Source organism: Gorilla gorilla, chromosome 4 (genome assembly GCF_029281585.2).
Source record: "Gorilla gorilla gorilla isolate KB3781 chromosome 4, NHGRI_mGorGor1-v2.1_pri, whole genome shotgun sequence".
Lineage (NCBI taxonomy): Eukaryota > Metazoa > Chordata > Mammalia > Primates > Hominidae > Gorilla > Gorilla gorilla.
Window position 1 is genome coordinate 53575579 of NC_073228.2, and position 14577 is coordinate 53590155.

The 14577-nt window shown below is 54.5% G+C and overlaps 1 protein-coding gene across 3 annotated transcripts in view; it reads right to left on the reverse strand.

The window, feature by feature from the left end:
• LASP1 (LIM and SH3 protein 1) overlaps window positions 1-14577 on the reverse strand; it is a 52260-nt gene that overhangs the window by 21384 nt on the left and 16299 nt on the right. For 2 of the 3 annotated variants that reach the window (XM_004041837.5, XM_019026700.4), the window contains exons 3-4: window positions 9867-9951; window positions 1874-1981 (exon numbers count right to left, since the gene is read on the reverse strand). In XM_004041837.5, coding sequence (XP_004041885.1) covers window positions 1874-1981; window positions 9867-9951 — 193 coding nt within the window. The remainder of the gene's footprint in view (window positions 1-1873; window positions 1982-9866; window positions 9952-14577) is intronic. The other variant, XM_019026701.4, reaches the window with a different exon arrangement.

Genomic DNA, 14577 nt, shown 5'->3' on the forward strand with positions numbered 1-14577 from the left:
TTTTTTTTTTTGGAAACAGGGTCTCACTTGGTTTCCCAGGCTGGAATGCAGTGGTGCAATTACGGCTCACTATAACCTCAAACCTCCGGGCTCAGGTGATCCTCCCACTTCAGCCTCCTGAATAGCTAGGACCACAGGCGTGTGCTATCATGCCTGGCTAGTTTTTGTATTTTTTTTTTTTTTTTTTTGTAGAAACAGAGTTTTGCTGTGTTGCCCAGGCTAGTCTCAAACTCCTGGGCTCAAGCAATCCTCCCACCTCAGTCTCCCAAAGTGTTGGGAATACAGTCCTCAAAGGGGCTGTATTATTTGAGGGTGTATAGGGGCCTGCAACCAGCATCTTTAGAAAAGATCTGAATGTGGCCGGGTGCGGTGGCTCACACCTGTAATCTTAGCACTTTGGGAGGCCAAGGCGGGCACATCACCTGAGGTCAGGTGTTCAAGACCAGCCTGGCCAACATGGTGAAACCCTGTCTCTACCAAAAATACAAAAATTGGCCGGAGGTGGTGCTGTGCACCTGTAATCCCAGCTACTCCACTTGGGAGGCTAAGGCAGGAGAATCACTTGAACCCTGGAGGCAGAGCACCACTGCACTCCAGCCTGAGCAACAGAGTGAGACTCTGTCTCAAAAAAAAAAAAAAAAAAAAAAGATCTGAACGCCCTCTAAGTAGGAAGTACTCATTCATGAAAGCTTCCATTCTGTTTTCCCTCTACATAAATGTATGCCTGTCAGATGGGTCAAGACATACAATGTATATTTTACTGTAGGCTGAAGTCAGAGTTTGAAAGCCACCATTTTGGGCATGGCTGGTTCTGCTGTCTGTGGGCTGCCTGCGCTTCTGAAATCCACCTGACCCACCACTGCAGCCCACTCTATGCATGGCCCAGCCAAGCTCTTAAAGGAGCGCCCTGCTGAGGTGGCCAGGTGGAGGGTGGGAAGGGATGTGGAGCCCAGGGAGTGGGTGCTGAGACCACCGGAAAGCCAGGCCCCCCCCGCAATCTCTATCCCCAGTTCCTCAGCCCAGAGCAACAACAGGCAGCTCACTGATCCCTTCCTGTTCCAGACACGAAGACAGCTGCCTGCCTAAACCCTCCCTGGCAGGACCTCCTAGGCCAGGCTGGCTGGGCAGCCCCTGCAGTTCTGTGTGCGCGTCCCCCATGGTTGCTGCTCACCGCAGTGCCCTGCCCCCACATGCCTAAAGCCACACAGGCTGCTTGCCTGTGGCTCTGCCAAGCAGGAAACTGAGGCCTGTTCTCTGGCCACAGGTGCCACGGAGGGCACACGATGCTGGGGACAGTCGATCCCCTGCCCACTCTCCATGCCCACCCCTGCCACAGCCAGATGCCACTGACCATCAGGGAGGTGGGGGGTGTGAGCCAGGGGGTGCAGGGCTGGCGGGTGAAGCTGGCTGGGGTTTTTACACAGGAAGGAAGAGCAGGCTGATGTGGGGGAGGAGGCCAAGGAAGGGCGGAAATGACTGCAATGTCAGCACCCAGGCGCAGACCAGGGGAGGCCAGGTGCTCCCCGCCCCCACAGTTTTGACCTTTGTGCTAAGATGAGACGTGCAGTCTGCACCGATACCCACGATATCCAGAAAAAAGGACAACAGTCAGAGAGAGTGGGGGCTGATTTAGCACACAGGCCCCCACAGAATACAGTCCCTTCAAGAAGAAAATGCTATGCGGGCTGGTCTGGGGGTACACAGAGAAGAGGCATCTGGGAACCCCAAGCTCTTCCCCAGGCCCACCCTGGAGGGCAGGGGCAGTGGAGGCACTGGCCTCATTCACATCTGCCAGGCTTGCGTCTGCCAGGCTGGCAGGAAGGGGACCAAACAGAGGGCAGCAGGGATGCCGCAGGGCAGGGCAGGAGCTCACGTTACTGATCTGGTCCTGGGTCTTCTTGATTCTCTGGAGCTCGGGCGTGTCTGCCACTACGCTGAAACCTTTGCCCTTGTTCTTCTCAAACTCCTCCTTGTAGCGCACCTGCAGGAGGGGAGGAAGAGGGATTGGAGTCAGGCCAGGAGCCGAAAGGGCCTCGGCTTGGGGCCCCTCTGAGGCAGCAACCAGTCAGGAGACAGGGACAGGGAGTCAGGAGAAAGACCCTGACCAGAAGTCCCCAACTCAAAGCAGAAGCCTCAGCCAAAAGGTGTTAGACTCGTAATAATAAGCCACTACCAAGTCTTCGGTGCGCAGTGAATGGCGGGCACAGAGCCCAGGGCCTTACATGAACCATCTCATTTAGATCCCACCATATAGCCACGCAATTAACAGCTCCAATTTACGGATCAGGAAACGGAGCCACAGAAAGGCAAAGTCCCCTGCCCAAGGTCACGGAGCTTAGCAGTCAATGTCCGGCACTACCAGAGTGCAAACCCTCATCTGCCTGACTCCTGACCCTTCACTCCCTGCCCATCCTGTCTGGAAGCTTATAGGAAAAAGGTTCTTTCCAGAGCTCCCAGGGTGGCCCCAGCCCTCATGTTAGCCAGGATGTGGCCCTTCCCACTACGCCTGGGGGAGCTTTTCAGCAACCAGCTGAGTGAGGGCTGTGCCAAAGGACAGAGTTGGTGCCCAGAAAGGAGGGTGGTGAGACAGCCCCAGGGAAGGCTCCATCAATGCGCCTTTGACAGGCCCCGCGGATTCTGGGAGCCTGCCGGGATGGCTTCAGAGGCCACCGCCATAGGAGGGGAGGAAAGCAGCGGGGGTCAGACAGCATCTCAGCAGGTCTCCAAGCTCCAGGGAAGAGCCCTTCCACCCCACCACAGTACCAGAGGGACTCAAGTCAGACATCAGAAAGGACTTCCCTGGCACGAAAGGAATTGAAATATGAGGAACAGCTTGTCCTCCCCTGGGGGTTTTGAAGAACAGAATGAGGCTGAGAAAACTCATGGAACAGGAAACTCTTCCTTGGCTTCCAGAGACTTCACTGTCCACCTCATCAGCCATCTGTTCCAGACCCCACCAGCTGCTTGGATTTCCTCCACAGGGGCTGCACGGTCCTGGACACAGGTCAGCCCAGGACACAAACCCAGGCAGCTCCCTGGCAGGGAATCATCTGGCAGCAGCACCGAGCTGTGCTTGGACTGGAGCGACTGCACATGCGCATGCAGCCACGGCCACACCTGTCAGGTCCTCTGCACATGCCTGTGGGGGTCAGAGTCCTTGTTTGTCTCCTGAAGCCCCCAGTCACTCATCCATGTGGTTCCCTCTCCTTCTCTGTTCTGATCCAGACAAGAAGGGCTTGGATGTGCTGGTCCCCATTAGATCAGAAGTGAATGCAGTGGATAGAGGCACCAACCCACCCCGAGAGTCCAGAACCTGCCTAGCACCAGCTCTTCCTCAGCCCTGGAAGCCCTGGTAGCCCTGGGCCAGCACGGTGACTCTTAGTGGGAGGCCCTTTGAGAAGCGGGCATTGGGGAAGGTAGGGCACTCAGAGACAGAGAAATGTAGCTCCAGATACAGAAGCCCTGCATCTCAAGCCCCTGGCCTCGGTTTCCTCATCTGTAAAAGAGTTGTGACAGAAATCAGGTATAATATGGGCAGGGGGCTTCTTATCACCAAGTCTGGGCACAAAGCCAGTCGGAGCTAGCACTAACACAGGCTCAGTCTCCCACTTCTGAGTGATCTTGGGCCAACGACTTCACATCTCAAGATTCAGTTCCCACATCTGTAAAATGGGGACCATAACGCCAGTCACTCCAACCCACGATACAGACAGTGGCTCTAAAGCAGCAGCGCATTGTGGAGGGCCAGTGTGAAAGTGCTCTGTCAGCAATGAAGTGCTGAACGAGTGCCAGTCCCCCACTCCGTCCCCTGCTTCCTGGCTTTGCAAGGGTCAGGCCCCTAATCCAGGGGAATAATCGCCATGGCGACGCTGCAATGACATCAGCAGGTTCCCAGGATCGGGAACTGCTTCTGCCTCCCCCTCCCTGTTGGGGAAGGATCATTCGTTTCACTGCTAACATAGGAGGCCCACAGAGGGTAGGGCTGAGGGGTAGAAGCTGAGAAGGGAGGGAGCCTGGGATCAGCACCACCTTGCTGTGTGTTTCTAAGCAAGTCAGTTCCCCTCTCTGGGTCCCCTGAAGGGAGCTGGCTAGCTGATCTCTAAAATCCCTCCCATTTGGAGTCTGTGACCATTTTTAAGCACCTTCAGACCCTGACTATGGATAATCAAGACAGGGAAGGCTCTTTGAAAGGTCTTTGGGTATGGAAGGGGTGGCAGAAGTGAAGGGTGGGGGGGCCAGGGGTGTAGGGAGGGCCCAGCCCAGAGCCCCTCTTCAGGGCTCCCTTCTTGCCCTGGCAGGAGTGCTTGCCCCTGTTGTCTAGGATGGCTCACCAGGGTGCTGTGGGGGTCCCTGTGGAGGAAGGGACCTGCCCAAGGTCACAACCCAGTTGTTGCTCAGGCCAGGATGCAACTCAGCGCTTCGGTCAGAGGACCCCACTTCTGGGAGATGCCTGGGCTCCCAGAGGACCCCACTCCTGGGAGATACCTGGGCTCCCATTTTGGAAACTCTGGTGTCAGGCCCAGGACTGACTGACATCTGAGGCTCCTGACACCCAAACAACCACCATCCGTGAAACTCTAATTTTTCTGTCAGTTCTCAGTTGTTCTCCCTGGATCTATCTTGCTTCTCATTCCAGCAGACAGGAGGTGCAGATCAACATTTGTTGGATGATGAATGAATTGAATGCAGACACGGAATCTCCAAACAAAGTAGCATAATTGGGAAAACAACTGCCTTGATGACCCAATATAAGAAGAAGGATCATTACTTAAAAACAAAAATTATGCCAGGCACGGTGGCTCACGCCTGTAATCCCACCACTTTGGGAGGCAGAGGTGGGTGGATCACCTGAGGTCAGGAGTTCATGACCAGCCTGACTAACATGGTGAAACCCCATCTCTACTAAGAAAAATACAAAAAAAGTTAGCCAGGCGTGGTGGGCATAATCCCAGCTACTTGGGAGGCTGAGGCAGGATAATTCCTTGAACCTGGGAGCCGGAGGTTGCAGTGAGCTGAGATGGTGACACTGTACTCCAGGCTGGGCGACAGAGTAAAACTCCATCTAAAAAAAACACAAAAATTAGGCTGGACTTAAAAACAAAATGGCTCATGTCTGTAATCCCAGCAGTCTAGGAGGCCAAGACAGGTGGATCGCTCGAGCCCAGGAGTTCGAGACCAGCCTGGGAACATAGTACCCCATCTCTATTAAAAAAAAAAAAAAAAAATTAATAAAAATCTCTAAAAAAATACAAAATTTATTGAGTGAAATACAATTTCCACTATTATGTGCCTACTATGTGTTGGGCCAACATACTTTGTAACCCATCCCCTTCTAACAAAAAAGAAACACTAGTTTTTAAAATTTAGGCAGGGCGCGGTGGCTGACACCTGTAATCCCAGCACTTTGGGAGGCTGAGGTGGGCAGATCACTTGAGGTCAGGAGTTTGAAACAAGCCTGGGCAACATGACGAAACCCTGTCTCTACTAAAAATACAAAAATTAGCCGGGCATGGTGATGCACGCCTGTAGTCCCAGCTATTCAGGAGGTGGAGGTGAGAAAATCGCTTGAGTCTGGGAAGTCAAGGCTGCAATGAGCCAAGATCGTGCCATTGCATTCCAGCCTGGGAGACAGAGAGAGACCCTGTCTCAAAAAAATACAAATTAAAAAAAAAAAATTAGACACACACAGATGGAGAGGAGAGCTGATGGAAAGGGCCGGGGCTGGAAGTCATGGTCAAAAGGTTGCTGTGTGTATTTCCCAGCTTCTTCATGTCCAAGTTCCATTTCCTCTCCTTTCCGGGAGAACAGTAGTAGCAAACACTGAATGCTGACTCCACGCCAGGAATCTTTAAATGCTTAACGTATCCTCCTATCTTCACACCACCCTCTGGAGAGCGGTAATCCACATTACTCAGACGAAGGCACTGTGCACAGAGGTTAAGCAACTTGCCCAAGGTCACACAGCTGGTGGCAGCAGATGCGAGATTCAATCTCAGGCCAGCTAGTTCGGGTAAGAGTGATACTCTACCACCCGTGCTGCTTACAAGATCCGAGGAGGATAGAAACCCCCCTGTATTTTCCCACGACCCCATCAAGGTGAGTTGATGAAGGAAAAAATGGAAGAACAGTCTACTGGCACTTGGCACTTCTGCCTGGGTTCAGGGCCACACAGACACCTCCAGCTCAGTCCCACCCCAAAGCCACTGCCTCTGCTCAGCCTGGGGGTGGGATGGGAGCAGCAAGTGAGAAGGGGGGCTGGGGGTCCAGCTGCCAGCCCCCTGCCTCAGCCAGGCCTGGGCAGGACCAGCGAGAGGGTCATTTCTGGACAGTTCTGTGGTTACCTCCTCCACAGGGGAGGTTCCAGGTGTCCCAGACACCCAAAGTGCCACTTTGGAGACCAATATAGAGATGGGAAAATAAATAAAGCTGAAATAGCCTGGGCAGCTTCCCAGAGACAGGGAAGGGCAAGGCAGGCCCAGAAGGGGCATGGAGAGAAGCCAGCTGACCCTGTGGGGTGAAGCTGGGTGAGCAGAAGAGGCTCCCCCTTCCCTTCCTGCCAGCCGCAGGCAGCTCTCGCCAGCTCTGCCCCCACGGCAGCCACAGGAACCAGAACCTGTCACTGCTCCAGCCTGGCCGGCTCAGCCCTTCCAAGCCTCAAAGCATCAGGCCCAGCCCCCAGCTTGAGGCAACTGGGTTTGCTGTCCTCATTTTACTGGTGAGGAAGCAAAGCTATGAGAGGAAAGACAGTCTCAGACCACACAGCTGGTGGGCGGTGGGAAGGGAGACAGAACAGGCCTGCAAAAAGGCCAGTACCCTTTCCTCCCCTGCCTATCCTGCCCTCAGCCCCCACCCCCGAGGACCCCCACCTCAGGGGAACAGAGCCGTGCCCTTAGTGCAAAGCCCTACCCTAATGTGGCACCCCTCAGAGCATACAAACAGGGTCGGTACACTCCTGCCCATGGACCCATCTCTAAGCTTCTTAAAGTGGGGCCAAAAGTCCTTATCAGAATCACGGGGGAGTCAAAATGCAGATTCTTGGGCCTCACCCAGAGCTGCCAAGCAGAAGTCCCTTGGGTGGGGCCTAGGAATCTGCATTCCAACAAGCCCATCCTACTTGCTGCTGACTGGTGCATCCTGCAGGGTGGGAGCACAGGGCTCGGTGCCTGTGCCATCAGCACTGTTCAGAGCAACGGGCTCCAGGGCCAGGTCATGGGGCTTGATGTCTGCCTCTGTCCCTGGGCTCTGCACAAGCAGGGCAGCCTCTGTAAACCTCAGTGTCCCTATCTGTATGATGGGGATAATAAGAGCCCCTCTTTCATCAGGTGGCTGTAAGGATTAAACAAAGTCAGGCATACACACATACATGCGTGCATGCGTGCACACACACACACACACACATACACACACGGACACGGTCTGGCCCTCAGTGAGACCCTAATGAAGAGTGACCGCCATTTTCATCTCCCAAGAGGCCCCCCCGGGAACCCAGCAGGCCATGACCCTGGGAAGCAGGGGGCACAGGCCAGGGACAGGAGCCCCCAAACCCAGAGTGTGGTGCTGGCTTCCCCTGTGGGGGGCAGAAGCAGCCCCTGCCAACAGCATGCCCTGCCCACTTGCTGCCCATCCTGGGCAGGGGGAACAACGTGGAGGTGCTTCCTCCTCAAACCCCACCCCTCGGGGATAGGGTGCCGGGGCAAAAAGAGCTGCAGCCATGCTTTTGTGGAACTGACAAAGGCTGAGGGGTTTGAATTTCTCCCCTGAGAAGGGGGTGTGTGTGTGTGTGTGTGTGTGTGTGTGTGTGTGTGTGTGTGTCTCCAAAGACCTGCCATCTGCTCCCAGCACCTCTTCTCCCAGGTCCTTCTGAGCCCCTCCACCTCTGGCCCCCATGGCCCTTCCACAGGGCAGGGAATTGAAGGCAGGAGTCAGAGCCTGGCTAGAATCTGTAAAATATGGCCAGGCAGGCTGTGGTGTTCCCTGCTTCCTAGTAACTTCAGCTTCTGTGCCGCAGGTGGGTGGGTGGCAGGTGTGAGCTGCTGCTCTCTTCCTCTGTGAGCCTCAGGCCCTACCAGGGCTGTGCAGCATCAAGAGCCCCAGACTTGGGAGTGACAAGACCAGGGCCCAAATCCTGGATCCGCACTCACTCACTCGGTTCCCCTATCTGTAAGACAGAGACGATGGGTCTTTTACCTTCCCCCAGAACCCAGTCAAGGATAAACAGGGGAACTAACTAAAGGCACTTGCTAAACTACACAATTTCTTTCTTTTCCTTTTTTTAGAGACAGGGTCTCACCCCATCACCCAGGCTGGAGTGTAGTGGTGCGATCATGGCTCACTGCAGCCTCCAACTCCTCAGCTCAAGTGATCCTCCCACCTCAAACTTCCAAGTAGCTACGACCACAGGTGCACACCACCATCTCTGCTAGTTTTTCTTTTTTTAGGGACCAGGTATTGCTATGTTGTCCCAGCTGGTCTCGAACTCCTGGGCTCAAGTGATCCTCTTACCTTGGCCTCCCAGAGCACAGGGATTACAGGCGTGAGCCATGGCTCCCAGCCCTAAACTACAAAACTTCTCAACAGCATAAGGAACTATCATGTTTATTATTAAGGTAGAGACTGTTTCTTGGGGAATGGATAGTCCCTGGGTTAGACAAACCTACATTCAAAGCTGCCAGTGTCTATTTCCTCTTCTCTGAAGTGAAGTGATGCTACAGCTGCACAGGGCTGGGTGAGGATTAAACGAGCTCACACGCCGGGAGCACTGAGCCCTCCATCATCAGCTGTGAATATTATTATTGCCTCTCCTACCCGCAGGACCTCAGCCAGTCCCTCAAAGTCGCTGGGCCTCAGTCGCCTCATCTGTAACAATGGGGAAGATAGCACCTTCCTCACAGGGCTGCTGGGAGGATGCTGAGAGAGGGGGCATGGAAAGCCTGACAAAAGGCAGGGTCGGTTCTCCCTGATGGACCCAGGCAGTCACATCAAGATCAAGCAGCAGGAGTCCCCTCTGGAGGAACTGGGAGAGATCCCCTCTCTGTGGCCCGGGTGGAACCTCTGCAGTCTTCTCCCGATGCTGAGTGGGTCCTGGGCGCGCTGCCCACGTGGTAAATTCCCCTACATGTATTCTCAAGCCTAATCCTTCACCGGCTGAAGCCCCGCCCCACCCCACCCCACCTCATCACTGGCCAGGTTTGTCCCAGGAGCCCTCGCACCCCCAGGCAGGGTGGGTCAGCTGTTCTGTTCTCAGGACTCCAGACCCTTTGCTTATTCCTCCGTGTCCCCTAAAGACCAAGTTCTCCCTAGGCCTGGAACCCGTCCTCCCCTCCTACAGGGGCACACACCTCCCACTCAGCAGTGTTCTGGCAAGTCAAGCCACAGGAGACAGAGGCAGAACAGCCCCCTATCCCGCACCCCCATGGCAGGGCCCCCTTCACACCTTGCCCTTCAGTGGGTGGAGAAGGTTTGGGACGTGACTATAGAGGGTTGGCTGCCCAGCCTCAGACTGGCATGACCTGGAGGGACAAATTCCCTGGTCCTCCCCAAACCCCTCCTTTGTGGGTGAGTGTGAATGGGGAAGAGGGAGGGGAGAGTGGCTTCCTGGAGGAGGTGGGCTTTAGGGAGCCCCAGAGCGGGCTCAAATAGACACCCACACCTCTCCAACCCCCTCTAGGTAGGAAGTGGGAGAACGCTCTACCCTGCTCCTTTGATAAAGTCAGGAGTGGGGTCAAGATTAAAGGCAATGCTAGGATTTCAGCACCTTGGCCTTGCAGAGTAACCGCAGGGGAAGGTACTCTTGCCAAATGCCGACCTTACAACATCCCTCCCCAGCATCCCTCCCTGCCAGGCCCCGGCACCACCCAGCCCCTCACCTGACTTTGGAGCTCACTCTGTTGCTTGAGGCGAAGGTTTTCCGGGGTGTCCGCCACCATGGTGAAGGACTGCTTGGGGTAGTGTCTGCAGGACAGAAAAAACAGAGTGGGGGTGACTCTGGGGGAGGGGCAGGAGCCTCTGGGCTTCTCACAGAGCATGCTCTCCTGGGAACTTCGTCCTATGCTTGGGCACCCCCTGGCCCGGCCCCACAGGAGGACCTCAGTGTCCACCACCAAGGCCGAGGGGAGACAACCGTTTCTCAGACTCAGCTGGGACTGGCTGACCTGGGAAGACACAGCAGGCATCAGTGATGGGCCAGCCAAGGAGAACTGTCCTGAGCGAAAGGATGGCCACTGGGCCACTCTCTGAGGGTTGAAGGTTACCCTTGTTTGGGGATAATCCATGCCTTGTGCCTAGCACACATGGAGGTCGAGGCAACTGGGCCCGGCTGGGGGAAGATGGGCACAGGTGAGTCAGGACTAAGCTTTCAGCTAAGACCAGAAGTGGAGACCGACCATGCAGAGGAGAGCAAGGGGGAGACAGAAAAACAAAGGGACACACATATCCAGGGGGACTTCCTGGAGGAAGTGGTGAGAGAGAAAACACACGGTTAAAGTGGTATTTCAAAGGGTTAACAAGGTCCAACCTAACTGGAGGGTAGGTGGGAAGGCCAGCTTGAGGACAAAAAAGGAGGTCACCTGAGGGTGACAGGTAAAATACAGGTTCAGTATCCCTTATTGCAAATGCTCAGGACCAGACGTGTTTCAGATTTTGGATTTTTTCTCAGATTTTAGAATATTTGAATATCCATACCGAGACATCTTGGGGATGGGACCATTTCCTATATACCTCATACGCATGGCCTGAAGGTAATTTTATACAATATTTTAAATAATTTTGTGCATGAAACAAAATTATTGACTGCTTTTTGACCTATGACCTATCACATGAGGCCAGGTGTGGAATTTTCCCTTGTGGCATCACGTCGGCACTCAAAGCTTTGCATCTTGGAGCTCTTCAGACTCTGGATTTTTGGATTAGGGCTGCTCAATCTGTAGTAACAACAGTGAATCAGGCCGGGCGCAGTGGCTCATGCCTGTAATCCCAGCACTTTGGGAGGCTGAGGCGGGCAGATCACGAGGTCAGGAGTTCAAGACTAGCCTGGTCAATATGCTGAAACCCCGGTCTCCACTAAAAATACAAAAATTAGCCGGGTGTGATGGCGTGCGCCTATAGTCCCAGCTACTCGGGAGGCTGAGGCAGGAGAATCACTTGAACTCAGGAGGCAGAGGTTGCACTGAGCCAAGATCCTGCCATTGCACTCCAGCCTATGTGACAGAGCCAGACTACGTCTCAAAAAGAAAAAACAAAACAAAACAAAAAAACCAAACAGTGAATGTTCCCCCTGTGCTAAGGGCTTATGTGCCCTAGTTCACCGAATTCTCACAGCCACCTGTGTGACTGGTATTCAGCGTACCCCTTTGACAGATGGGAGAACTGAGGCCAGAGAGGTTAAACAACATGGCCAAGACACACAGGGATCCAGATTTGCGCCCAGACGATCTCTTCAGTTCATGCTGAACTTAGCCGCCAATTTCCAGGCCCAGCACAGCCTGGTCCCCAGGAAGAGGGCCTGGCTTGGAGGCAGCCGAAGCCACGGCAACCCTCAGAGCCTGCAGAGACCTCCAGAAGACTCTGGTCCAACTCCCTCATTTCAGAGGAGGAAACGGTGTGCTGGCACCAAGCACTTCTCCCTTAGCAGTCTTCATAATTAACTTATTTATCACATCAATGTATTGTCTTCTCTCTCCACTACTTCTCTATGAAGGGAGGGATTTTGGGGTCTCTTTTGTTCATTGATTTATCTCAAGTTCCTAGAATAGTAGGCGATGCTCAGTAAATATTTGTTGAATAAACAAATGTCAGGCTGGGCATGGTGGCTCACACCTATAATCCCAACACTTTGGGAGGCCAAAGCAGGTGGATCACTAGAGGCCAGGAGTTCGAGACCAGCCTGGCTAACATGGCGAAATCCTGTTTCTATTAAAAATACAAAAATTAGCCGGGCACCATGGCGCATAGCTGTAATCCCAGCTACTCAGGAGGCTGAGGCAGGAGAATCACTTGAACCTGGGAGGTGGAGCTTGCAGTGAGCTAAGATCCGCCACTGTACTCTAGTCTGGGCGAGAGCAAGACTCTATCTCAAAAAAAAAAAAAAAAAGTCACACCAGGAATTGAAGCTGGTGCAGGACTAGAACTCAGCCCTTCTCCATCCCTCTCTCATCACAAGGTCCCCTAGCAAACCAGCTGCAGGAGAGACAGGCAGCTCTGAGCCATGTGGTTTGTGTGTATGTGCTGCTATGAGAAATGTCTGGGGGTCTGCATGGGCCCCAATTACTTCAGGGACTGGTGGGTGGCTTCTCCAAGCCGGAGCCCGTCAGGTCATTTTTAGCCCTGGGTGACCACAGCCCACCACAGCTATGACCCCTGCAGATCCCTGACTCACAGGCTGCACCCAGGTAAGCCATAGATGGCCTCCTGGGACCTCTTCCTAGGCACGTTCCACCCAAAACTGACACACTCGAGAGCTAAGAACGAGCTGCCCCTCTGCTCGGCACATTCTCCTGCCGCCCACATGGCCGTGCATCAGAGCTACCTGTAAACAGGCGACTTCCCCTGAGGCCACCACTTGTGAAGGGCAGGGCTCAGGATTTGGAGACCTCAATCAAGGGAGCATAACTTGAAAGGGCCCAGTGCAGGGCTCTGGCCCTGCCACTGACTTACTGGGTGACCTTGGCAAATCCTTTTTCCCTTGGGCCAGTTTCACTGTCCCGGATCCAGATGATTCTAGCGGTGCCCATCCCCCAGCCCTCACCTGGGTCCTGGCCACCCAGGTCAGCCCAGACTCGCAGTTCCTCCAGCAGAGGAAGGGAAGATGAGGAAAGGCAAACACAGGTGTCCACAGCTGGCAACAGACATGGCCTGTGATGAATACGTGGCCAAGTCTGGGGTCGTCCCCATGCAGCCAGGGCCACCCACAGCTGAGGAGCTCCCTTCAAAGTTCCTGTACAATTCCAGGGCAAGGGACGATCAACCACGAGTCTGTTCCTAGAGACCAGAAAGGGAAGATCTCTAGCAGGGCTGGCAGGCCCTGAGGCCCTAAGAGGGAGCACTTTAGAGACGAGACGACCCTCCCCCCAACATCAGAGCCATTCTGCAGACTGTATGGGCAGGGGCTGTGGCGAGGCGAGCACATGGAAGTAGAGGCACATGTGGCAAGAGCAGGGTGGGGGAGAGGAGACCTCTGGGCAGCTCTGGCCCAGCACTCGAAGACTCAATTCTGAGAAGATGAGGCTGGTTAGCATTTGATGGGGAGGGGTAGAGGCAAGCAGGGCAAACACATCCTCCAGACCCGGTCTGCAAAACCCTGGGGTTTCTCATTGGCCAGAATGCACAGGGTTAAAACAGGCCAGGCTGGGTGCAGTGGCTCACACCTGTAATCCCAGCAGTTTGGGAGGCCAAGGAGGGCAGATTTCTTGAGCCAGGAGTTCGAGACCAGCCTGAGCTACAGAGCGAGAGCCTGTTTTTATTAAATAAATAAATAAAACAGAGGCCAGCTCCAGTGCCCAAAGACCGCCAGACAGGTGCACCTGACGTGCCCCACCCACTCCACAGTCTTGAAGTTCCTACACACACTGCGCTGTGCCTCACACACGATGAATATATAGATGTGCCCAATGGGCACCTCCAAGACACCGAGGCAGCAGCTGCATTGAGGCCATGTCCACACACCCCCTGCACCCCACACTGTGTCCCTCTGCTCACCCTACATCCACCAGAAGGTCTCGGGAGCCCCTCCAACATGCAGCAGGCACCTTGGGTGGGGTTGGCAGGTACTTCATCCTCTTCAGAAGCACCCTTCCCCCCAGTCTCAGCCCCCGACAGCTGGAGTGCTAATCCCATCAGAAGGGAAGTGGGGGTGAGCCAGCCCAGATGTGAGCTCAGCTTAATTTGGCAGGAGTGAGGGAGGATTTTAATCCTGCATCAGATTAACTAGATTAAAGAGGCACTCCAGAGCCTCCAAGCTCCTTCCCCTGCCCACTAAGCCCAACCCCAGGCAGAGGAAGGCAGGCAGACAGCTTGGGCTATATTCCTCTTGCTGGGTCAACCCTGTCCCCTCCCCACAGCCCACAGTCCCCAGTCCCCAGCCCCCAGCCCTGGCGAGACGACTCTGCCTTTCCCTCTCCCGGCTCACTACGCTTCAGGTTTCCATGGCAACCTCATCTTCAGCTCCAGGCAGGAGAGCAGCAACAGCGAGAGAGAGAGTGAGAGAGCGAGAGAGAGAGAGACAGAGAGAGAGAGAGAGAGAGAGAGTGAGAGAGCGAGTGAGAGAGAGAGAGAGAGAGGTCTACGGGGGTTGGGGAAGAGGCACAGACAGCAAGGGGGTCCTCAACTAAGGAGAAGCCCATGAGGGCAAAGTCAGGAGACTGTGTCTATAGGATCTTTCTGGATAATTTAGGTGAGGAGGACAAGTGTCACGGGTTTGTTTCTAGAAGCAAAGGCATGAGAACATCAGTGCTGCACCCCTCCCCCCACCAGCATGCCGGGCTTCAAAGAAAGCTCCAACTGATTTGACCTCCCTCCAGAAACAATTTTTGGGAATTCTACCTTTTCCCTTCCTGCCCACCCCATCCATTACCCCCAGATCCC